We start from the raw sequence: 24662 nt of genomic DNA, 5'->3' as shown, positions 1-24662 counted from the left end.
CCGATCACACGATACACTATCAACCACCAATCTTAGGAGTCATGCGTAATCAATTCGAGAAAGAAAGATAGCAGAACAATGCACTGTTCAACCGATAGCCCATCATACACATGCTTCAGAACCGGATCGAACCGATATCCTGCGCCTCACCGAGACCACTATCAGCAGGTACATACTCCCCGATCTTGATTAAGGAACAGTACGGGATAAGAGATCGGATTCGGAGTCATCCCACCACGGCAGTGGTGCAGTGGTTGACCAGTCGGGTTTAACCCCTAGTTCCAGTATGTACGGAGAGCAAACGCAGATTCAAAAGTTTAAAGTCATGTTGTGATAAGACTGAGCCGGGAATATTAAACTGCACACTAGTTCTTTTACGCACAACCCGTGAACCGAGGTCGGGTTATTGGTTATTATCTAGACTCTGACGTGGTACGTACAAGGATTACAGCCTGTTCTTGTTTAGCCTAGGCTTACTTCATCGAGTTGTTGCTTATTTATTGAATCAACTATTAACTTGGTTTATATGACATCGTTATATTTGAAAGAAAAGATAAGTAGTAAAGTAGTTATCTGTTCTACTGTATACCCCCGAGGTTAGATCTGATAGGAACAGAACATAAGATGAACCAAACCAAAAACGAACAAGAAGCCAAATCATGCTATGACAACATCGACTCGGAACCCCGGGAAATCCCCTCCTCCCAACGTTGGAGAAGTTTGACTGAGTCGACGTTTTGACGTAGTTCAACTGGCAATGACGTCGTTGCTCGGGTTGCCGTTATAGGACCGAACTAATAGACAGGTTTTGCCAACTGCTGAAGCTCTCGTCCACTTAGCTCTGATTGGTCGATGACTTGATATCTCCATTGACGCAAGTTCGTTTGTCTGATGTCCAATAAGCTGTCAGCCACCCAACATGGACATCCGGGTTTCAAATGGCATGGTGCGCGCTACTGGGCGATGTCTTATAAACAGCCATTGCGCCTCTGGCAATACCTTCATTGCAGACAATTTCGATATAGAACTGCCCTTCATTTTGTATTCTCCATCATCCGGGCCTCCACTTCCCCAGATCTCCATCCCATACACGCATATGGTTGTGGCCTCGATATAAGATTCCAACCAAGCCTGTCTCATGGCCCTAAACGACTTTCCGGCTTCTGAGAAGCCGGAGCCCTCGAGTTCCAGTTCCAATGACGCCTCTATCAATCACGAAGCCAATATTCCGAAAGAAAAGATTGAACGAGAGCGTGGCGCCGATACCCACGCCGAGCATATCTCCGACTCCGACGCCGGAAGTCACTCAGACTCACCCAAACTACATACTGGTGGGAAGCGAGAGCTTACCGAAGACGATTGCTATGACAAATTGGGCTTCTGCTTTCCATTTTGGAAGAAATGGTCCATCCTCAGCGTCATCTTCGTCGTTCAGATGTCGATGAACTTCAACACGGGTGTCTATGCCAACGCCGTGACGGGCATGACGGAGGAATTCCACATCAGCGAGCAAGCAGCCCGAGTCGGCCAGTGTGTTTTCCTGGTTGCATACGCCTTTGGATGTGAGCTTTGGGCCCCGTGGAGTGAGGAGTTCGGCCGGTGGCCCATCATGCAGCTCTCCCTCTTCCTGGTTAATATCTGGCAAATTCCCTGTGCCGTCGCACCCAACTTCGGCACTATCGTCGTCTGCCGTATTCTTGGTGGTCTCAGTTCAGCTGGAGGCTCCGTCACCCTCGGCATGACAGCTGATATGTGGGAGGCCGACGACCAAGGCTTCGCAGTAGCCTTTGTGGTTCTCTCCTCCGTCGGCGGTTCAACGATAGGCCCATTCTTCGGTGGCTTTATTGGTCAATGGCTCTCCTGGCACTGGGTCTTCTGGGTCCAGCTCATCTTCGGAGGCGTAACACAGGCAATGCACTTCTTCATCGTCCCCGAAACACGCGCCACAATTCTCATCGACCGCGAAGCCAAACGCCGCCGGAAGGAAGGCGAAGATATCTGGGGCCCAAACGAACTGAAAACCCCCCGTCTAGACCTCCACGACGTCCTCCGTATCTGGATCCGACCCTTCGAGATGTTCCTCCGCGAACCAATCGTCCTCTTCCTCTCCCTCCTATCCGGTTTCTCCGACGCCCTAATCTTCGTCTTCACCGAATCCTTCACCCTAGTCTTCGAACAATGGAACTTCTCAACACTAGCAGTAGGCCTCACCTTCGGCTCAATCCTAATCGGCTACGTAATAGCCTACATAATCTTCCTACCGGACATCTACCGCCAGAAGAAAGTGCGCCACGCACATGGCTCAGCAAGCCGACTCGCCGAGCGCCGGCTCCTCCTCCTCCTCTTCATAGCACCCCTGGAACCAATCGGACTTCTAGGCTTCGCCTGGACATCAACAGGCCCGCCCCTTCCCTGGATCGCACCGTGCATCTTCGCCTGCCTGATCGCAATGGCAAACTACGCCATCTACATGGCCACAATCGACTACATGGTCGCCGCCTACGGCCCATACTCGGCATCTGCAACAGGCGGCAATGGTTTCGCGAGAGACTTCCTGGCTGGTATTGCGACTATGTATTCCACGCCCATGTACCAGAATATGGGCGGCAGGTATCATCTCCAGTGGGCGAGTACGCTGCTGGGATGTGTTGGGTTCCTCGTGCTGATTCCTATTTATGTCTTTTATTGGAAGGGTCCGGCTATTCGAGCTAAGAGCAAGTTTGCACAGCAACTTGCTGCTGATCGGGAGAAGCATTCGGAGTCGAGGAGAACTAGTGCTGTGCGTGCGTCTGTTGGTGCGTGAGGTGGACTTGGTGCGTTTCTAGTTTTCCTGTTAGAGATATTCGTGTTCGTATAGAATCATCATTCATCATACATGTATATTGAGGACTGGAGTTTGTTCAATCCATTTGCACCATTTGTACTTTTCAGGAATTGGGGAGTTCTCATTGATATATAATTGATCTGCATAAGTTTTCGCGCTCAATCTTGCGTTGGTATTGAAAACCTCCTACTTGAGCAGTAATAACTTCTTGCTACCACCAAGAACATATCTTTTGACAAGTAGAGGGAGCTGACCAGTTTAAGTGATTGTGATCCTTGACTGACTTGTTTAGTGCTGTCAACTTACCCACTACAGTATTTGGCTCTATCCATAGACCAGGCCCATGCAAAGCCCATCGGACTACGTCAGTACAGTTGCAAGACATAGACTGCCAGATTTGACTGAAGCATGTATTATGCTACCCATCGAGCGTGCCGCTGCCATTGTGATGCTTGATTAGCGTCATGACAAGCCCTACGTTTCTCCCAACATCAAGCCGACTTCAAATCATGTATCTATCGTTGCCACTTCTTCGCTAGCAGAGCTACGAGACTTGATACAGTGTAGCGATGTTCTCGGGTTTTTGGCTTTCTAATATATTCAGAGAGAATCAAATAGAATCCAGCGAGATTTCGTTGTAACAAATGAGGATGTATCAACTCAGCATCATCCTACGACCACCTCCAATGACTTCGAAATCACTTAGCAGCAGGAAGAATGGCACGCTACCTCGAAACACCAGGGGCAGGATAGTGACCAAAGTCAATATGACTGTTGCTCCTCAGTTACTTTGTTTGGCAGTTGAATTGACCGGGTGGCCGTGGCCCAGCCTTTTTTACTAGTATAGAGCGCTATGCTTTCTGCTTCACTTCGCATTGAGCCCAAGGGTGGTTATTTGGGCCTCCTTACTCTGGAGCTTGGGCAGTGAAGGAATTTTTTTGCAATGGTAAAACTCTCCATCAAAGGATTGTAGTGCTTTGGTCTGGGGTGTGAGATTATATTCAAAAGGAGATTGGGTCAATGAGTTACCTATAGGCTTTGGATTATTCAGTCGCTGTCAGAGGGTCACAAACCTGCTTCTGGTCAAGATAGTAATCCTCATAGAAGGCCATCCACATGACCCGATCCGCGCATTTTGGTCTGTCACTCTTCTCCGTATCACCAGCGCGACAAGCCGGAAGCGCAGCCTGCCATTGTTCATCTGAATGATGCAACCACGGTTTTGGTAGTGGCCAGTCACTGAAATGAACCAGATAGGCCCGTGAGACCTCAGCCATGGAGTTCCAACCCTCATCCTTATCCTCCGACATGTACCGGTCGTGATTCTGGTTCCGGAACTCGCCGGTCAACAACGCTATCCGACGATGCGGCAGAACCATCGCCGAGTCACGGAAGAGATGGTTCAGTACTTCCATATCGAAATCCCCGGATGAGGTTGCCTCGTTGATAATCCGGCGGTAGTTTCCTTCATTTGGCTCGATGAGCATCACATGCGATCCCAGCATCTGGTCCTTGATACTGGAGTCTGGATTGTTGAGCCAGTAAGCACGAGGCACCGCCACGGGGGCCAGAGGCGAGAGGAAGTAGAAGTCCATGTTGTTCAACACCATGGAGTCGGAGTCGAAGAGTAACACGCGCGTGTACTCAGTAAGGGCGAAAGCATGGAACTTGGTCAGGCTCTTTTGCCATGTCGGATCACCGCTGGGTGTTGATAGCACCTCAACGGCTCGTAATTTGACATGGGGGTACAGTTTCCGAATATTAGCCAGCGCGACTTGCTCACGACTTGTGCCGGGCTATGTTTGCAACAGTCAGCTCTCGGGTCCTCCTATATATGCAATTCTGTGCCCGCCGTACCTGTTCCCAGTCTTTAGGATGGATCAGAACTCGGTCAAAATGCGCTGCGAAACGGTCGAGCCGCACAAAGTTCATCATCTAAGAATTGTGAGCGACGTTCTGAACACGAGTGTGAATACCCACCGCATTGCATAAGTAGTTCAAATCGGTCGCGTATTGAACATAGGCAAACTGCGGGTTTTCCTGCTCAGTTGTCCAGTACGGATTGAGACCGTCAAATTCCTCGGTCGAGTTACGCGCGGTTGGATGTATTACACGGTAGGTAGAGTACCGGCTCCGCACCTGGGTGAAGCCTAGCAGTAGTATACATGACAGTATCGCGCATGTTGCGATAACAGCTCGTTTGGCTGAGAGGAGCATTGCGAGCTCAGCTGGATGTTTATCCCTCTATCCCAATTCCAGCGGAGATTGAAATCAATTGGGACGAAACGAGTAGGCAGGAAACGAAGGCTGAGTTGATTCGTACCCCAAGCTAGAGTCTTTCAGGTCCTCACATGATCCCAGATATACCCGGTTCTTTAAATAGTAATCCTGTCCATAGATGTTTCAGTTTCTTAGTAATCGCTATACTATTTGTGGCGTTAATATACAGAGGTGAAACAAAAGAATTCAACCTCAAGAGTTCTTCGGGCTCCTGGTCCACTTTTATTTACTGCCGGCCAAAACCCTCCGAAATTCATTTAATTCAATAGTAAGCAATCCGTCATACTTGATATAGGAGGCATATCGGGTAGTAAATAGCTGGCCAACTTTGGTTTCAGATGGCTATATGCGTTGAACATAGCGTATAGGATGAATATGGCGTGAAGACGCGAGATTTATATCTCCAATTAAGGTAGGCGGTCTAGAAGACGGTAGGGCAGAATGTGAAGCCCTAAGTACTCAGGTTTGTTACACCTTAATCTCTATCATAAGTTATCTTGAATATCAGTCTGAGTATATTCCAGGGAAATTCCTCACAATTTCATTCTTTAGAGGCTCTTTTCGAAGCTAAAGTGGCAGACCGAAGTTTTAGCTTCCGTAGAGCCGCCAAACGATCTAATATGGTTCATCAAAAGTCTGAGCGTATGGGATAGGAAGTTCGCGTATGACATCTAACAGAAGAACTCCGGTTTTAGAGGCCTTGTAGCTTTTAAATAGTTGGCGATCCCTTAACGAGCAAAAACTGACCCTCAGTGAGGTTTGGCATTTATCAAGGTCCTTGCTGGGCTCATGGCCTGAGCGATGACAAATGACGAAAATACTTCATTCAATACTTTGCCCAGAACAGACTTCTGAGGGGTCTGTAAGTCCGGCGTTAGCTATACGACGGTGATTTCTATGTCCCATAGACACTGCCTAGAATCAAGTCCTACTACAATAGCCTGTTTGATAACAAAATTCGATGCTGTTGCTAGATGAAAATGTATATCCAGACCCAAACACAACCGCAAATAAAGCATGTAGAGGTATCCCAAGAACGCCGCAAAGTGCCACTTCTCAATCCCACAAAGCTCCACAGATTCAAAATCAGAATAAATTGATCATGAAGAGATGCTTTGTATATGCTAACACGCCCTATCGTTCCAACGAATGAAGAACCTAGTTTGAGTGCGACTTCTTGACGCGCATAGCACCCTCATACAGACCACGGTCCAGAGCGGCAGCGACAGTCAGAGTGCCACCAATAATGGCACAGACACCGGTAAGGAAGCCAGTGAATGTCTTAGGACGTGCCTCGCGGTTGACGACCTTCATGGGGGAGATGTCATAGTTGAAGAAAACACCGGGGATACCACCACCGGCGTGCACGCGTTCCTTGTGGCCAACAGCAGAATCATCACCTCCCATAAGGGGACGCTTGTGTGAGGTGACCGAATACTGATGCGCCTCGATACTGCCCTGAGAGCCATATCCAAGACCCTGCGCACCAAGAGGCGCCTTGTCATAGGCGCTGTGAATGGAAGAGGAGAAGAGAGGGTCCCATCCAAGAGGCAGGTACGAAGTTGAAACAACCTTGACAAAGTACATGAAGTTGTAGCCGGGCTCGTCGGTCTCCTGCTGAGTATCGTCGAGCGGGTTCGTGTGGTGGTGGTCAGACCACTGCCAGCGGTCAGCCAGCTCGGCAGGGAGCTGAGGTCCGAAACGAAGCTCGTGGATGAAGTGAGACATAGTGTGCTGGTCCGAGGGAGGTGCGTTGGGGACGACATAAGTGTCGAGATCGTGGACGTGCATGTTGCCCGTTGTGAAACTACGACCTGGCGCAATGTGGAAGTTTCCTACCACCTTGTTTACACGCAGCACACCCTCGATACGGCAGCCCTCCTTGCGCTGTTCGGCGAGCTTCTCAGCATATCCTTCACGGATGCACTGCTCAATGCCGCCGCCATCACCGAAGGCCCACTGCTTCTGGGCGTAGGCCTCGCGCACTTCGTCACAAGTGCTGCAGCATCCGGGCTTAATTGCATTTGGTGGTGCGTCTGCGACTCCACCACACTGTCCACAGTAGTCGGGGGCCAGATGCTTGGCAGCATCTTGCGGGGAGTGTCTAGAATACAGTGAGTTTATGACTGGGCTCAAAGGGTTTCCCGGCGATCACAACTTACAGGTCCAAGGCCTGAACATCTATGACCTTTCCTCCTTCCAAGTGAGAGCTGAGGCGGACCTTGTTCACACCGTGCGCGACACCAACCTGCTGTTCGCCAGAGACATCCATGACATCCAGTGTCAACAGCTCGCATGGCAACCGAGGGAAGGTCATGTTCAGATGAATTTCCATTCTCTCGCCTGCGCATCAAGGACAAATCGTCAGTCACCTTGCTCCAATCTTCTCTGGATACATCATGGGTCCGATGTGATCGGAACTGGTGTCATACCTCTCGATTTATCGACGACGAGCTCTGGTTCCACAACAATACGTCGGTAGTCGGCCCATTCTCCCCATACCAGCCACATAACAATCAGAAGGGAGGCAATGGTAATGACACCTCCGGAGTTTGTGCGAATCCGAGCATCTTCAACGGTCTTGGCGAAGGCGTCGAGCCTTGTGAATCGCGATTTTGCCATCTCGCCGGTCAGTTGGGGACCATATGGTAAGGCGCAGGGATTAAGGAGAGTCCGGGGACAGCGTGAATATCAGAAGTGCCTGTGGATCAAAGAGATCATGAACACGTTAGCTGGCTGGTTAATGAACGCGCACGCTTTCGACCCATCGAGTCAATGGACAAACAAACGATCGACAACAAATGGAGACTACCATACCAATAATCCAGTATGTGCAAATCAATTCAAATGCTGTATTGTTCTAGCTGTGAAGGAGTGTGTTGAGCTTGACAAACCAGGGCCAGTCCGACATACCTGCAGCTCGATGTATGGAGATATCATTCAAAGGCCAGAAAACAACCTCTGATTGGCCAATGTCTGGCTGAGTCACCACATGTGTCACGTGTATTCAGGGCCCACCGCATCACGTGCTCTTCACGTCACTTTTTGCTTGAAGCAGTCGGCCATTGTTCTTGCGTTTATTGACGAATTCTCCTGTCGGGTTGATTGGAGTGTTGCGCCTGCAACTTCTCTTTATCATCTATTGTTCTTTTCTCTTACTTCTCAACACCCTCCCTTCGACTTCCACGCCCGTTTGCGACGCTCTTGCATGCTAGCAACTTTTTTCTGAGCCTAATCTGAGGCGCATCGCGCATAGCTTGCTTTGCTAAAGCTTTTTCACCTTACAGCGACTTGCCTTGCTTTCCACAAATCGTTCTTCACCTCCCCATATCGTTCAAATCCACCCACAAGATATTATGCCGTCGATGAAATCCCGCCGCGGCGGCGGTAGTGATCGCGGGGGCATTCGCAAGCGGGGTCCCACTCGCACCGATCGAGATGGTGATATGGACATGGATGCAGGGGGATCTCGGGGCAAAGGATCGCGTCCTGAAGCGAGCCGCTCCGGCGCAGGTGGAGGTCGTCCTGCAGCTCCACGCACTGGAACTACTGCAGGTGGACGAGGCTCCAGTCGACCTGGCCGAGGTGGCCGAGTTCAGGCGCGCGACAAGAACATGGATGCGATTCAGCGTGCAATCGCCAGTACCGAATCACAAGCCACTATCCGACAGAATCGCCAAAATGACAGGAACGCCCGCAAGCGCGAATCGGTTCCCTTCAGTGTCCGTGGATGGAAACAAAGCAAGGTTGCCTCCGACAAGGACGGTGGCGTTGAGGCCGTTGTCGCATTTATTGAACGACGTCTCAACTCCCTCACCAAGACTGGTCCCCGCGTAAGAATTACAAAGGTAAGTCCAACACTCGAATTGGCGGTCACCAACTTCAATCCTCGACATTCCCCGTTATCTTGTCCTCTCATTTCCGAGGATGGTCCTCCTACCGAACGATCATCGACAATTCTCGGGCATTTTGGCTTCCTCTTCACCGGGTGACCCCAGATCAAGGTCTTTTCGCACCTTTCTAACTTTGAACTAGTCGCGCGTGGAAGGCGACACTGTTGTGGCATTTGTTCATCCTGATCTCGTCGACATAATGCTCCGAATCAACAACAACTCCTTCGCTGGAATTAATATCAGCGTTGAACCATACGATCCCAGCAATTTGGCCGAGCATGAAATCGCTGCTGTGCAAAGTGGTCCTGGCTCGACTGCCGACACGAAGGCCAAGATGACTACTATCCTGGGCAAGCGATTCTACCCCGATACCAAGCTTCTTGACATGTCGAAACTGGCCAGTGATCCCGATCTGCAGGCCATGGGAATCTTCAATACGACTTCCACTGAGTCCAAATTCTTCCCTGCTCTCATGAAGGTGTGGGACATGGGATTCAAGACCGCTTCCGAGAGGCGAGCTGCAGTTGAAAGCGCCAGTCTTGCAGACAACCAGCTGAACAATATCTCTGTTGTTACAACCCTCGCGCAAGCCGTTCCCGACATCAAAAACCTCGATCTTTCCAACAACAACTTCAAAGATGCCCAATCGATTATTGGTTGGCGGTGGAAATTCCGCAGTCTCGAATTCCTGGACTTGACCGGCAGTCCTTTTTGCACCGATCCCACATTCAAGGATACTATGCTCAAGTGGTACCCCAAGCTACAGAAGCTCAATAACGTGCAGGTCCGCACTCCCGAAGAAGTTGCTGCCCAAAAGAAGACACCTATTCCCGTCCGACCTCCCCACTTCCTAGACGAATCTCAAATTGGCGAGACCTTCGTCCGCGGGTTCTTTTCTGGCTACGATAACGACCGCAACACAGTGATCAACAATGTCTATGACGAAAACTCGGTCTTCTCACTCAACATCAACACCTCAGCACCCAGAGCTCCGAATAGCGAAACAGCTGCCTGGGATGAATACATCAAGAAAAGCCGCAACCTGCAAAAGATTAACCATCTGAGTGCTCGTATGTCTCGCTCCTTCAAAGGTGCTGACAAGATCCGCGAAGTCTGGAATGCACTCCCTCCTACCCGTCACCCCGATATGGCCGCTCATCCTGAGAAATGGCTCATTGAATGCAACCCAGTCCCCGGCTTGCCTGATCCTACCGGACAGAGCCCGACCGGGGTGGGTGGTCTCCTCCTGACGATCCACGGACATCTGGAAGAGAGTGTTGGAGGAAAGGTCGAGATGCGCAGCTTTGATCGTACTTTTGTCATCGGACCTGGTGCAGCCCCCGGGGCTATTCGAGTGGTCAGCGACATGTTCTGTCTTCGTGCCTATGGTGGGCACGAGGCGTGGATCCCCGAAAACACAGATATTCCTCAGGCTATTGCTCCCCCTGCTGCGGGTCCTGTCCCCACCGCTCCGGGTGCAGTTCCCGGCGGCGACCAAGCTCAGCGTGACCAATTGATTGCACAGATGAGCGCGAAGTCTGGCATGACCCCTCAATTTTCGGAAATGGCCTTGTCGAGCAATAACTGGAATCCCGAGGCTGCGTGGAAGAACTTCGAACAACTGAAGGTAAGCATACATAATCTACTCTGGTCTTTCGGCCACAGACTAACCACTTTGGACAGGCGCAAAACCAATTGCCACCAGATGCTTTCCTTGCTCCTGTGTGAGCTTGCTTCACTTCCTGCTTAGATTCCCATTCACTCGCGCTTTGGCTTCATTGCTTTCGTTTTTAGCTACACATATGTACCCCAAAAAGGGGTTGGACGTACGATGCATCGGATTTTTGTTCTTCTTTCCTAAATGTCTCAATATTTTCTACTTGCATGGCTCCGGCGATGGGGGACAAATGTCATATTTCTAAACATGGGTCAATGGGCAAAGCTCAACCCCCCCAAAAACAAAGCAACAAACATTACATAGTGTATTGTTCCTACGTGCGTCCACAGTAAACATCGGCATAGGATTTGAACATTGTGGAGAATGATGAGAACTATGGAAGCAGCGTGTAACGGTGATATCTATGCGGCTTGTAAGTGAGATTCGAGTGAAATTTATCAGCCCTCTACATGCTGTCGCACTTGTCATTTAACATCGTCTTCGGAATTTAATTGGACTACCAGCATGACATACCATATTCCTCACTGAATACTCCCAGTCATCTAGCAGTCTACCTCTGTCTAGCTCGTGCGAGGTCATTTTCCGGCAGATTTCTTCTTCGGGTCTACAATATGTACACTTCACTAGTTGTACGCTTATGAAGCAAGTCGTTAAATAGTAGATTCATGAGCAAACAACATCTTCTAACTCTTAGTAGTTATATTGCAAGATAGACTAAACGCTAGTCCAAAAGAAGACTAGTGAAGGCTCTTCCATTGGCCCGACTCAGAGTCACATGATCTGAGGCGGTAGGTTCGATGCCTCAGGCCGGAATTTTGAGGTTAAAGAGTTAGTTCAAACATGAAGTCCTAGTTAAGAATAAAATCTACGAAGTGGTCCTGCCTCTAAGCACCTAAACGTGGTGGTAGCAAAGATAGGAAAGCACAACCTAGGAGAGGGATCAGGTATGTGTATAGTAGGCAAATGTTGACACAATGTAGGGTTGCGTAAGATGCCAAGCTGGCGCGCTAGAGCCATGCGGGTATTCACCTCCGTCATTCCACCTCTCCCACGCATTCCGCCGAAACTGTCTCAAGGCCAAGGGCGGGATGATTGTTGTCAGCTAATGGAATGACTGCAATTACTGCCCCAATCACCGGCCATATGCCGCCAGACGAGGAACACCTCGATGCCTTAGATGCCTTGGATGCAGGTGCGCAACAATTGGCCTCTCGTGACTATCATGCATGCTGACACCAAAGCAATAACAGTGGACTACGATCCGATTGAACATTTGAATGCCGTTTTCTCCCATCCTTCCACCCTCTCGTCCGTCTCTCAGATATCCGACGCTCTACACCAATGTGAAGATGAACTCGACGATGACATTGGCACCCTCGTGGAGGAGCAGGTCACCTCCAATGCCGACAGCGTCGAACGGATACAGGCGGCCAAAGCCGACCTATCGGAGCTATTTAAGAAAATCGACGACGTCCGGGAACGCGCATTGAAGACCGAGCAAGCAATCACCGATATGACGGCGGACATCAAGCAGCTGGATAATGCAAAGAAGAACCTGACGCTCTCGATGACGGCGCTGAAACGATTGCAAATGCTGACTACGGCATACGATCAGCTCCAGGCGCTCAGCCGGACGCGACAATACGGAGATTGTGCCCAGCTTCTGCAGGCTGTGATTCAATTAATGGCTCACTTCAAGTCATATCGCTCCATCGACCAGATTGCTATGTTGAGTCGGAATGTTGCAGATATACAACGCGATCTCCAAGAGCAGGTTTGTGAGGATTTCGAGATTGCCTTTGCAAAGGGTGAAGTAGGCTCCAAGCGAGCGATGCTCGCAGAGGCGTGTCTGGTCGCAGATGCCTTGGGTGATCATGCACGGTCTCGTTTGATGACTTGGTATTGCAATACGCAGCTCCGTGAGTACCGGCAGGTCTTCCGGAACAACGAAGAGGCTGGATCCTTGGATAACATTTCCCGCCGTTATTCGTGGTTCAAACGCATATTGAAGATTTATGATGAGGAGAATGCGGCCATTTTCCCGGCTTCGTGGCGGGTGAATGAAATTCTTGCCAATGTTTTCTGTGAGGGCACACGGGATGACTTCAAGGGCATCTTGTCTCGATCTGTGCGCAGTGGACAGAATCTTGATGTCAATTTGCTGCTTTCATGTTTGCAGGAGACACTCGACTTTGAGCATTCTCTTGAGCGTCGCTTTTCCCCTGCGTCGCGTGCTTCTACCGACACTTTTACTTCTACTGAGCCGCCAGTGTTTAGCCAGTCTATCTCCGAGGCATTTGAGCCATATCTCAGTGTCTGGGTTGAGGCCCAGGATAAGCAGCTCGCAGCATTGCTCCCCAAGTACCGGCAGCAACCCCTTAAAGTTCCAGACGAAGAATTCAACTCCCACATTGTCATATCATCCTCGACTGAACTGTTTACATTCTATAGGCATGCTTTGCAGCAGTGTGCCAAACTCTCAACTGGCGGCAGTCTGGCAGAGCTCGCAAAGGTATTTGCAAAATATCTAGACCAGTATGCGCAGCAGGTCCTTCTCAACTATATAAGTGAGCGGCCCACGGGCCACACGCCCTCTCGGGTTCCCACGATAGAGGAGTTGGTCTCAGTTTTGAACACGGCAGATTACTGCTACACAACCTGCACTCAGCTGGAAGAGAAGATCAGGGGCAGGTTAGATGAGAATCTGAAGCAATCTGTTGATCTGCAAAGCCAAGCGGATTCATTTATGGGGATTGCTTCCGCTGCTGTACGGGGTCTGGTTCGTCAAGTCGAGGTCCAGCTTGAACCATCCTGGCGAGAGATGCGTAACACGCCATGGGCCAAGATCGAGGCTGTCAGCGATCAGAGCTCGTACGTTGCTGAAATGCTTTCTCACACGAAAGATAAAGCATCGGAAATCCTGCAGCTGTTGCATAAGCAGCAATATGCTCGTGCGTTCTCTGATCATTTGGTGGAACTCATGTCAAGCCAGTTCATTAGCAATGTCTTCCAATGCAAGCCTGTATCGGAAACTGGCGCTGAACAGGTATGCCTACCCCATATCCATATCATACTTTATCTTATTGACTCAATTTCCAGATGCTCCTCGACTCTTACACCCTCAAGAGCGGTCTTTCATCTCTTCTTCCTGCCCCCGCCCCAACTGGCTTCGTGAAGCGCGTAAACACAAGCTTCTTCAAGATCGAAACCCTCCTCAAAACTCTCCAGGTCCGCCCCTCACCACCAGAAGCTCTAGTCCAAGCATACCTAATCCACATCGCGGACCGAAATAACAACAACTTCCGCAAAATTCTCGATCTAAAAGGCATTCGCAGCCGCCAAGAACAAAACCACCTTGTGGAACTATTCCAGCTCCACCGCGCCTCAGACCGCTACGCCTCCAGCCTCCAGCCCAACAACCCCATCCTCGCTGCCCTTCAAGGGCCCACGACCACCGGCACGACCTCTGTATCTCAAGGCCTAGGACTCGGCAGCGCCAGCTCAGCGATGCCATCCCGCTTCGATGCCTCTATGCTTGGCTCGGCAATTATCTCCGCAGCAAAGGATGGCGTCGACCGCTTCGGGAATCCTAGTCTGACGACCCTCAGCGCTGCAGGAGCCCCAGCCTCTGGATCGGGCGTCACCAGTCCATCCGGCACCTCTTCCCCAGCTCCCGCCGGATCAATGCTCCAGCCTAATAATGTGCAGAACTCTGAAGGGACACCCGGAGGTAATCTCAATGAGAACCTAAAGAATATTGGGAAATTCTTCCGTCGTGACCTGGGTGGATTTGGTGGGAGGTTTGGTCGGAGTGCTGAAGATGGAGCTTAGTGGGAGTATTGCTCTTGTTTGATTCTTTATTCTGTCTCCTTTATTATCCTGTTTTTTTTTTTTTGGTTGGAGCATGGATACCACTTGTTCTGGTTAGAGGGTAACGTTAACTTACATATAGCTTATATCCAGGCGTCGTCCTTTCTCTAGTCAATATCTGATGGGACTGTATTTTACGTTTGTATACCATTGCTATATTCTCTTGTTGCTTCATGTTATTTATTGTAATCCAACCAGATCCCCATTCTCTCCAAGTTGCTCGTGGACTTCGAGGGTGAGACGATCACATGACCGAGGACAACGCTACCTGAATGCAGTGTTGTAGTAGCAAAAATCACAATGAGAAGAAGAAATCAAAGACAGCTACGAGAATTACGACGGATAAAACTAAAATGTTGTAACTGAAAAATTCCATTTCGGGTTGAAAATCAACTAAGACAACAACACGAGCGAACAAATATCCTAATGGTATCATCCAGCTACAGAATTGCCTACGAGACATCGGCCTACTGTTGTAAGACGGGTAGGGTATCTGTATTCTTTTCACGAGTTAGCAATTGTTTGCAAATTGAGTCAAGTCAAAGTGAGAAGCAAAAGCAGTGTGAAGGGTATGGCGTCATCAAAAAATTAGAGTGTTGTTGTTGCAATTTTTAATCTTCAAAGCGCCCCGGAGAGGGACATATTGCTCGGGGTTAAAAATGTATAATCATCCGCCAGGGTGACATGGTGAGGTGTGTAATGGGGAAGGCAGGAGTAAAAAGAAAGAAGTTGTAAAAACTCACCAATTCAACGGAAACGACAATGGAGCGCAGATACGTTCCATTATACGAATCCTAAGGGTTTCCAAAGGAAATCCAGTTGCCAAAGCATCATGTTTCATTGCCAGTAGCTTTTTCAAGCTCTGATTCAAGTAAATCTAATACATGGCATTGTCCCGTGGAAGAGGCGCTTAGTCGAAGAGACCGAAGCCCATGTCCTCATCGGACTCCTCCTCATCCTCAGCGGGAGCGGCGGCAGCGGGAGCGTCACCAGCGGAGGTGGTGGCGGCAGCGGCAGCGGGAGCGGAAGAAGCGTAAGCATCGGGGTTAGCGATGCGGTCCTTGAGCTCATCAATCTCAGCCCAGCTGTAGTCGGTCTCGACGGCGACGGCGAGGACCTTCTTGTAGCCGTTGATGAGAGAGTGCATAACGGAGGGAAGGGTAGGGTAGTTGGCAGCCAGGGAGACGGCGGTGATGGTAGCAATAGCCTGGGAGAAGGCCTTGAGGAGCTGGTCATCGGTGATGTCGAGGACATCAGCGCCGAAGCACTGGCCGTTGTCGTAGACCTGCTGAATGGTCATACCGTAGGTGAAGGGAGAGATGTTCAGCAGGTTAAGGAGGGTAGCCTCGGAGGCACCGACCTTGTTACCGGCCTCAACGAGCTTGAGGTCGGAGACAATTTCGATGGTACCACGAGCAATCTTGGTGGGGACACCAAGAGCCTGGAAGAACGCGGTCTTACCGGGTTCCATACCGGTGTTACCACCGGGGATCCAGACGTCAGCGGGAGCGACGGCACCGGCACGAGCGGGAGCAGCGACACGGTTGGCAAGGATCTTCTCCTTGATGCCCTTAAGGTCGGCGTTGGTGAAGATGAAACCAACGTTGCCTGTGATTTAATGTTAGTCAAATGTCTCAATGCGACAAGCACATGTGGTACATACCCTTAACGTGAGGCAGGAGGTTGGCGAACTCGGGGTTCTCGACGACGAAGCCCTTGAGAGCACGACGAACCTAGGAATTCAGTCAGCGAGGAATTCGAGGTAAGCATTGTCAATTGGGAAACATACCATGGTGTTCTTACCCATCAGGACGACAGCCTCTCCACGGAGGGAGATACGGATCTCGTGCATCTGCTGGGAGCTGACATTGTCGACACCGACAATGAAGACGGTGCGGAACTCATCGAGAAGCTGCTTGAGCTTCTCGAAGTAAGCGGTCTTGGTAGCTGACTTGCCCCCCATTTCTCCTTAATTTCACTGAAGATAGGTTGTTTAAGGACAAGGTTGTTGTTGTAGTTAATGAAGAAGAGAAAGGAATTGGTGCGATTTCGGAAAAAGTTTTTGGTGCGTTCGCTAGTGGGTCACGTGACGTAAAAAGTAGACCCGCCCATATGGACTTGACGAGAGACGACGGACTTCGATTGGCATTGCGTTACAAGTCTGTTTTGCGCATTCGGGGTTTTATCTGGAGCTGAATTGGTTTTCTTATTCATCCGGGCCGCCCACTTCAATATGCCTTCTTTGCAGCACCCGTTTCAGTGCCTGCGATATGTTGCAAGAGAATCAGCAGGCCAGTCTGATTTGCTGATTGCGACTGCTGGGGCCAAATTGTATTCATACTCTGCTTCTACTGGCGAGTGCCTAGATGTCTTTCCGGGTACCAATGACTCGACTGGGTCGGATGATCTTAAGAGTCCCCCGGGCAAGAGACGCAAGCTATCTTCGCCTGAGCAAAATGACGAGCAATCCGAGTCTGCGGACAAGGAATCTCAGGAAGAGGTCAAGCTCACCTGGTCCAATATCCCCCTCCTTATTGTGGCCAAAAGCAAATATGTAATCTTCCTTACCGCTGAAGACAAGTGTATCCGAGTCTACAGCCTGAGCGAAAATGGAAGATTCCTTAAAGAGAGTGTCCGGTAAGTTTCCGTCTGTCCTTGTCAATTTCACCAATCTTATTTTTATAGGACTATGCCAAAACGGCCAAGTGTGCTGGCTCTGACACCTGATGAGAATGACATCCTGTGCGCTGACAAGTTCGGCGATGTGTACATCATTCCAGTGATTCCCAGTTCAGACTACAAGCGAGCCGTGGCCGAAGAGAAAGAGTATGCTCCAGCTGCCACAAATCTTACTGTGCACACCAAGCGCAACCTTATCTCGTTACAGCAGCAGGAAAGACACGCTGCGTTGAAGAAGAAAGCTGCGGTGGAGGCTACCGCACTCAACTTCGAGCACCAAGCCATTATCGGCCATGTTTCTATGCTGACAGACATGGTTTCTGTCACCCGGCCTGCAGACTCAATCGTCAGTCACCCAAGGAGTTACATCCTGACTGCGGATCGTGATGAGCATATCCGTGTATCCCGTGGTCACCCCCAAGCGCACGTTATTGAGCAATACTGCTTTGGTCACACTTCTTTCATCAGCAAGCTTTGCATTCCTTCCTGGGCACCAAATGTCCTCATTTCGGGCGGTGGCGACAAGCATTTGTTCGTGTGGAACTGGGCTGAAGGACAGGTCTTGCAGAAGGTCACTCTGCCTGAGTCAGAACCCGATATCAGTGTTTCTGGAATCTGGCCTGTCTCTGATAATGCCAGTGGCATGAAGAGCATCTTTGTTGCATTTGAAGGGTACGTAAGACCAGAATCATGGCGAACATAAAAGCTAAAACAGGAAACAGATCTTCCCAACTTCTTTGCTACACCCTCGAAAACGACAACACGCTAAATCAACAAGAGACCCTACAGCTTTCGGGCAACGTCATTGATCTGGTTTCTATCGGTTCAGACGGCACCATTGCTGTCTCTGTGGACAACCTGCGGGAACGCAACTCGACCAGTGTTTGGAGATCAACCCCCCAGGCTAGTCTGGAAGCCTTCCGGGTTGAGGCTGGAAAATGGGTCCCTACCGAGAATTCTGTTGTGTCTAGAATCAATGCCGATGGCAGCACAATCGTTCAGGCGGATCTGGACGAGAAGTCCACCAAGTCGCTGAACGACCAAATGTACAGTTTGTCGGTTCTCCGAAAGAACCCTGCGTGGGATTGAGAGTGAGTGGGTTGGATTTTATGTATGTTTAGCAAAAAGTTTAGATATCTCCAACTTTTCATGAGACTATGAAGCAATCCACGTTCCAGTGACGAACTGCAAGAAGTAGTACAGGGAAATGGCTCAGATCCTCCAACAATATATATGTGCGAGGTTATCGGTCAGCAGAGGGACAGAGTTATATCTTTTTTTTTTTGAACATAAAATTTGTGAGCCAATATTTCATAGACATTGATCATTCCAATATCGAGTTTTCTAGTCAATCCATTAGAAAGAAAACGAAGCACGTGTGCTCGTAGCAGCTTTCTAGATCGAACCTCCTAAGGTTCCGAGCCAATCGCGGGCCGCGGCACCCGGAGAACTTGGACTTGGACTTCCCCTCCTTCACTCCACCACATCACACAATGCAGGAACAATTTGAGCCACTTAAGAACGATTTGCTGCTGAGGGCTGCTCGGGGTATGTTGAATTTGATTAACTTGATCTGACCGGAGCTGACAATCGCAGGCGAGAAGGTTGAGCGTCCTCCCATTTGGGTTATGCGACAGGGTAAGTTTCGCCTGCCACGATCACAGTCTAGAGAAATCGTCTGACGCTTTATACCTCCCCAAACAGCTGGTCGCTATCTCCCCGAGTACCATGAAGCAAAGGGAGGCCGTGACTTCTTCGAATGCTGCCGCACACCCGAGATCGCCTCGACCCTGACTCTCCAGCCCATCGAACGGTATGAAGGCCTCATCGACGCTGCTATCATCTTCTCCGATATTTTGGTTATCCCCCAGGCTATGGGTATGGTGGTAGAGATGGTGGACAAGAAGGGTCCTCATTTCCCCGAGCCCCTCCAGTCGCCCGATGACGGACAATACGCCAAGGTGATGGCGAAGGAAGTGGATGTGAAGACAGAGCTGGACTACGTCTACAAGGCAATTTCCCTCACTCGTTTCAAGCTGAAGGGCCGCGTGCCCCTCATTGGTTTCTGTGGTGCGCCGTGGACACTGTTGTGCTACATGGTCGAAGGCGGCGGCAGCAAGCTCTTCGTGCAGTCCAAGAAATGGGTGTACAAGTACCCTAAGGAGGCACAGGCTCTGTTGCAGAAAATCGCCGATATCTGCGTGGAATACCTCGCCCTCCAGGTCGCTGCCGGTGCGCAGTTGGTGCAGGTCTTCGACTCTTGGGCCGGCGAGCTGTCTCCCACTTCGTTTGCTTCCTTCTCGCTTCCTTACCTGCGTCACATTTCCTCCAACTTGCCTAAGCGCCTCCAGCAGATGGGTTTGGAGCCTGTTCCTATGACTGTCTTCGCCAAGGGTGCTTGGTATGCTCTGGACGATCTTTGCAACTCGGGCTACAATGTCGTTGGCCTGGACTGGCTGCACGATGCTGGTGAGGCTATGCGCATTGCCAATGGTCGTGTTACCATCCAGGGTAATGCGGACCCCGGCATGCTGTACGGTGGTCCTCCGGCTATTACCGAGACTGTCGAGCATATGGTGAAGGGATTCAAGAAGGGCAAGCAGGGATGGATCTGTAACTTGGGCCACGGTTAGTAAGCTCCCAATAAGTGTTCTGTATCAAGCTAATTGGCCATGCAGGTGTTACGCCATTTGTCGACCCCGAGCACCTCAAGTTCTTCTTTGAGGAGATCCACAGGTTGACTGTATAATTGGACCTGGAGCTTAAAAGTGGTCGGCTTCTTCCCCGACGGAGATCATAAATGACTGCAACTACATAGGAAAACAAAAGCACACCCTTCTCACGACATGATTCGTCTCAATTCTCGGGGTTAAATATGGCTATATAGAAGGCAGTATTATGGGATTAGACAGCGATATCCTCGTTCCTGTATCAAACCCAGCATTAGTATCAACGATTCCGAACCAGAAAAGAAAGCCAACGTAGCCATGTGCGCCACGGCATCCAGAAGCAACACCAGAAACAGCAACATACCATAGCTCCGGCTTCTCCTTCATAAAATTGGCCATCAATTCCTTGCACTCGGCATTATCGAGAACAACAACCTCCTTCCCACGGTTCTTGAGCAACTCCTCGCCACCCATAAAGCTCACATTCTCACCCACAACCACCCGCTTCACCTTGTAGAGGATACAAGCACCAGTACACATATCACAAGGCGAGAGAGTGGTATACATAGTGGCGCCCTCATAAGCGGACGCAGGAAGCCGGCCGGAGTTTTCAAGCGCGGACATCTCAGCCTTGACAGTTTCACGTTAGCCTCTCATTTGTCCCTACTGGTAGATCCGAACCACATCTGCCGCAGATATCGATGTCGATGTAGATGAAGATCTACATCTCGATCTACGTCTAGGATGGATGGATCGTATCAAGATGGTAAACTGACATGCAAGACAGCGCTCCCCTTTTGCACGCGCATGTTATGGCCTCGGCCTAGGATCTTGCCGTCCTTGGATACCAGAGCGGCGCCGATTGGGACGCCTCCCTCAGCCAGACCCTGCTTGGCCTCTTCGACAGCGGCGATGAATCCAGGATCTTGTTCCATAGTTGATGTATTGTGAGAGTGTCAAGAGAGAATTATATTGGCTGAGTATCTAAATCGGAGACTTCCGCGCCCCCCCCTCCATGACGGGTGGACCGTGGAAGAGTCTTCCCCTCCGCCTTTATCGATAAGTGGCAAGTGGCAAGTTGAGATTTTTGCTTACAAAGGGGATTGGTATTGGTATTGGTATTGGTATTTGATGTTTGTCAGTTGTAGTAATCTTGGAGTGCTTTAGAATCATGGCAGCATTATACGTCGGGGAGTTTCCAGAAGCATATAACATGATGCAGGTCTTGAACGTATACAGTCAGTTCAATGTGAACTAGGATGATGCATCATAGGCCTTAGTCAGCCGTATCATACGCAGAAACACGTCGAAATCGATCGAAGGCCGCAGAATCCCGTAGAATCAGCGCTCGGGCCATAGAAAAGAAACCGCCAGAAAGAGGGCAAAGAGATGTGAATAGGGAGGACATATCAAGACGAGACAGCGCCCTTTGCTAAGTAGATCTTTGATCAATTTTAAAAACAAGAATCCAAATTCATATCCAAAGCCTGGGTTGCCCTGGTAATTAATACGAGCCCCGTACAGTGCCTGGGTCAAAAGTTACTCAGCCTAATTTTTTTGATTATCCGCAGATAACATAACCATCTCTTCTCCATCCACTTCTCCTCCACAAGTTCTTGTCCCTTGTGCCCCTCTATAACTCCTTGGGATTTCATCGGATCGTCCCTCATTCCTTCTTTTTGACCTTTTTTGTCCCCCCCCTCGCACATTTCACAATGGTCAAGGAAACGAAGTTCTATGACGTCTTGGGCGTATGTTTGATCCATCGCTGCTTTGTCCACTTTGCGTGTTGTCCAGTTCTGACCGTGTTTCGTTGATCTCAGGTTGCCCCCGGATGTTCAGAGGCCCAACTGAAGACTGCCTACAAGAAGGGTGCTCTCCGGTTCCACCCTGGTACGTGAAAACCATGCGTTCGATAGTGTTTGCAGAATGCCCTCAAAAAGCTAACATCACTGTGTCGGTAGACAAGAATGCCGACAACCCCGAGGCCTCAGAGAAGTTCAAGGAACTGTCCCACGCGTACGAGTGTCTTTCCGACCCCGAGAAGCGTCAACTGTACGACCAGCTCGGTGAGGAGGGTCTGGAGCACGGTGGTGCGGGCGGTGGCATGAACGCCGAGGATCTGTTCTCGCAATTCTTCGGTGGCGGCGGCGGTGGTCCCTTCGGTGGAATGTTCGGCGGCGGTGGTGGTATGCGCGACCCCGGTCCCAAGAAGGCCCGCACAATCCACCATGTGCACAAGGTCAACCTGGAGGACATCTACAAGGGCAAGGTGTCCAAGCTTGCTCTGCAGAAGTCCGTTATCTGTGGTGGCTGTGATGGCCGCGGCGGTAAGGAGGGTGCCGTCAAGGACTGCACAGGCTGCAACGGTAGTGGTATGAAGACCATGATGCGCCAGATGGGTCCCATGATCCAGCGCTTCCAGACCGTCTGCCCTGACTGTAACGGTGAGGGTGAGATTGTCAAGGACAAGGACCGCTGCAAGAAGTGCAGTGGTAAGAAGACCGTTGTGGAGCGCAAGGTGCTCCACGTCCACGTCGACAAGGGTGTGCGCGACGGCCACAAGATCGAGTTCCGCGGTGAGGGTGACCAGATGCCTGGTGTCATGCCCGGTGACGTCGTGTTTGAGATCGAGCAGAAGCCCCACCCCCGCTTCCAGCGCAAGAACGACGACCTGTTCTACCAGGCTGAGATCGATCTGCTTACCGCCCTTGCTGGTGGTGCTATTCACATCGAGCACCTCGACGACCGGTGGATGACCGTCAACATTGCCCCTGGTGAAGTTATCACTCCTGGTATGTCTCCTGTTCCATCAATTTATCAATGAAACAACTTACTGATCTTTTATAGACGCCATCAAGGTCATCCCCGGCCAGGGTATGCCCTCGTTCCGCCACCACGACCACGGCAACCTGTACATCAAGTTCGATGTCAAGTTCCCCCAGAAGGACCAGCTCCAGAACCTGGACCTCCTGGAGAAGGTCCTCCCCCTCGTCTCGACCAGAACCAGCCCCCCGCCGACGCCATGGTTGAGGACTTTGAGCTGGAGGGCATCGAAAGCAGCGAGGGCGAGAAGGCCCGCGCCCACGGTGCTGCCGCCGCTGGCATGGATGAGGATGATGACGATGTGCCCGGTGGTGCCGAGCGCGTGCAGTGCGCTTCGCAGTAAAAGAATTTCGAAGACTGTTCCATACGGCTAGGATGGAGGGAAGTTCACCCGTGATGAACTTCGCTTATGATACCAATGTGAAGCGGGTACTCCTCTACATCTGAGCCGGAACCATCTTTCGTGTTTGTCTTTGTGCTTTGCAAATGGCGTTTCTCTCCGAAGACCCCGGAAGATATCATAACGATTTTCTTTCTCTCGGTTCACCTTATTCTCATTTTCATTCCCTGTAATCTCCTTATTTTCGCGCCTCTCCACCTTCTTTGCATACTTTTTTTCCCACCTTGCTTTTTCATTTTTCTCTTTGGGGAACTCGGGGGGTTTGTGGCGGATCGGAGTTGCACGTTGAAGAGATACGGAAACGAGTAACGAAACTGAAACCGAAGACGGAGAATTGAGATCATGACGACCCAGGTGTTTGGCAGAGGGACTCAAAACCACCGATTTGATTATTTTTCTTTCGAACCCCTGGGATGGGATTGTGGCGTGATCATGATGGATTCGTTTGTTTTTATTTCTCTTTTTTTGTTCTAGCATGCACTCTGATGACCCTTGAATAGACATTGCGTGATTTTTCGTTTCAATGAATCGTTCATCCGTATGGATGGTTTCTGAACTTGAGATTGTATCTGAAGCATGAAGCATATTGGAGACAAATTTAGATGCGTGTGTAGAGTGTCAGTGTAGATCACGAGGAAGTGGGAATGGGAGACGCGAGATGGAGATCTCATATACCTTCACGTCCTCAAGGTCCTCTCCCGGACTTGAGTTGTATCCGTGGGATTGGCTATCTCCATTTTTCGAGTTTGCTTTTCAATTCTTGTAAATGAACTTTACAACCTTTTATTTCCTTTTCAGCATGGCCTTCTGTCCCCCGGAATCAATGATCCACTACTATAAGACATGTGAAGAAAAACGAAACACAACCTGATGAAGACAGAAAAGAAAGTCCATTTTATACGTAACAAGTATTAGAAATAGGGTCAAATAGAGTATGGCTGCCCCATTATCTCCAGGACGTTAACATGCAGATGATTGATCTCGAACTCGATACTCGAAGGTAGAGAAAGAGACAGCTACAATACACATATGCCAAATAGAACTCACAGTAGGCTGATAACGGAGAGGCCACACATCCTCCCCAAAGCTCCAAGTATGGTGAAAATAACGAGAATTAGTACAGATATTAACTAGTCAATTATCTTTACACATTGGCCCTAGATTGGCCCAACAACGAACTCTGATTTTTCATTTCTCTCTTACAGCACTTACAATACTCTGATTGCAATTCAATCAGGGCCAGTAACAGATCCTTCTCCGATTAATCCTTTCGTTAGCTGTTCACGCTAATATCAGAAACCGGGATTTGATCACCTTTTAAGCTAGTGTCGGAATATATCTTGGTGCATCGAATCTGTTTTAGTAAGACACAAGTCATGACCCACTGAGAGGTAACGATATATCCTAAGGAATTATGAGTGTAATTATATACCGGAAGGCAAATTCGTATTCTATGTTCTTGACTGTATTTCTGGAAGAAAGATTTGATTCTGGCATAGCCTCTTCTAGATCCCTGAACAGCGATATATGTAATGACCGTGAT

The 24662-nt window shown here is 49.9% G+C and overlaps 10 protein-coding genes across 10 annotated transcripts; 6 read left to right on the top strand and 4 right to left on the bottom strand.

The window, feature by feature from the left end:
• Positions 1–1138: 1138 nt before the first annotated feature.
• Positions 1139–2803, top strand: N7511_006907 (uncharacterized protein; the record flags this gene model as incomplete). The annotated part of the gene is made up of 1 exon (XM_057129284.1): positions 1139–2803. One exon carries the CDS (start codon positions 1139–1141, stop codon positions 2801–2803), a length of 1665 nt encoding a protein of 554 aa, XP_056983840.1.
• A 1064-nt stretch (positions 2804–3867) lies between these two features.
• N7511_006906 (Glycosyl transferase family 8) lies at positions 3868–5006 on the bottom strand (the record flags this gene model as incomplete). Its single annotated transcript, XM_057129283.1, has 3 exons — positions 3868–4620; positions 4682–4759; positions 4953–5006. 3 exons carry the CDS (start codon positions 5004–5006, stop codon positions 3868–3870), a joined length of 885 nt encoding a protein of 294 aa, XP_056983839.1.
• Positions 5007–6262: 1256 nt separating this feature from the next.
• On the bottom strand, positions 6263–7726 carry N7511_006905 (retrograde cargo receptor ERV46; the record flags this gene model as incomplete). The annotated part of the gene is made up of 3 exons (XM_057129282.1): positions 6263–7208; positions 7267–7447; positions 7537–7726. 3 exons carry the CDS (start codon positions 7724–7726, stop codon positions 6263–6265), a joined length of 1317 nt encoding a protein of 438 aa, XP_056983838.1.
• A 734-nt stretch (positions 7727–8460) lies between these two features.
• On the top strand, positions 8461–10725 carry N7511_006904 (uncharacterized protein; the record flags this gene model as incomplete). Its single annotated transcript, XM_057129281.1, has 3 exons — positions 8461–8952; positions 9140–10624; positions 10681–10725. 3 exons carry the CDS (start codon positions 8461–8463, stop codon positions 10723–10725), a joined length of 2022 nt encoding a protein of 673 aa, XP_056983837.1.
• Positions 10726–11818: 1093 nt separating this feature from the next.
• Positions 11819–14506, top strand: N7511_006903 (putative GARP complex subunit Vps53; the record flags this gene model as incomplete). Its single annotated transcript, XM_057129280.1, has 3 exons — positions 11819–11867; positions 11926–13721; positions 13775–14506. The coding sequence occupies 3 exons, from the start codon at positions 11819–11821 to the stop codon at positions 14504–14506; spliced, it is 2577 nt and encodes an 858-aa protein (XP_056983836.1).
• A 949-nt stretch (positions 14507–15455) lies between these two features.
• N7511_006902 (60S ribosomal protein uL10) lies at positions 15456–16562 on the bottom strand (the record flags this gene model as incomplete). The annotated part of the gene is made up of 3 exons (XM_057129279.1): positions 16335–16562; positions 16209–16278; positions 15456–16153 (listed from the first exon to the last, which is right to left on the bottom strand). The coding sequence occupies exons 1-3, from the start codon at positions 16506–16508 to the stop codon at positions 15456–15458; spliced, it is 942 nt and encodes a 313-aa protein (XP_056983835.1). The 5' UTR covers positions 16509–16562.
• A 216-nt stretch (positions 16563–16778) lies between these two features.
• trm82 (putative tRNA methyltransferase) lies at positions 16779–18313 on the top strand (the record flags this gene model as incomplete). Its single annotated transcript, XM_057129278.1, has 3 exons — positions 16779–17182; positions 17231–17896; positions 17947–18313. The coding sequence occupies 3 exons, from the start codon at positions 16779–16781 to the stop codon at positions 18311–18313; spliced, it is 1437 nt and encodes a 478-aa protein (XP_056983834.1).
• Positions 18314–18717: 404 nt separating this feature from the next.
• Positions 18718–19973, top strand: N7511_006900 (uroporphyrinogen decarboxylase HEM12; the record flags this gene model as incomplete). Its single annotated transcript, XM_057129277.1, has 4 exons — positions 18718–18772; positions 18821–18862; positions 18929–19852; positions 19903–19973. 4 exons carry the CDS (start codon positions 18718–18720, stop codon positions 19971–19973), a joined length of 1092 nt encoding a protein of 363 aa, XP_056983833.1.
• Positions 19974–20128: 155 nt separating this feature from the next.
• Positions 20129–20828, bottom strand: N7511_006899 (cytosine deaminase; the record flags this gene model as incomplete). Its single annotated transcript, XM_057129276.1, has 3 exons — positions 20129–20150; positions 20258–20523; positions 20670–20828. The coding sequence occupies 3 exons, from the start codon at positions 20826–20828 to the stop codon at positions 20129–20131; spliced, it is 447 nt and encodes a 148-aa protein (XP_056983832.1).
• A 780-nt stretch (positions 20829–21608) lies between these two features.
• N7511_006898 (type I HSP40 co-chaperone YDJ1) lies at positions 21609–23062 on the top strand (the record flags this gene model as incomplete). The annotated part of the gene is given in 5 exon segments (XM_057129275.1): positions 21609–21644; positions 21717–21786; positions 21858–22688; positions 22744–22886; positions 22898–23062. 5 exon segments carry the CDS (start codon positions 21609–21611, stop codon positions 23060–23062), a joined length of 1245 nt encoding a protein of 414 aa, XP_056983831.1.
• Positions 23063–24662: the final 1600 nt, after the last annotated feature.

The sequence above is a fragment of the Penicillium nucicola genome, assembly GCF_028828085.1.
Source record: "Penicillium nucicola strain IBT 29836 chromosome Unknown utg000006l, whole genome shotgun sequence".
Classification (NCBI taxonomy): Eukaryota; Fungi; Ascomycota; class Eurotiomycetes; order Eurotiales; family Aspergillaceae; genus Penicillium; species Penicillium nucicola.
Note: the sequence above shows the minus strand (reverse complement) of the source record. Positions and strands in the feature narration are given on the sequence as shown.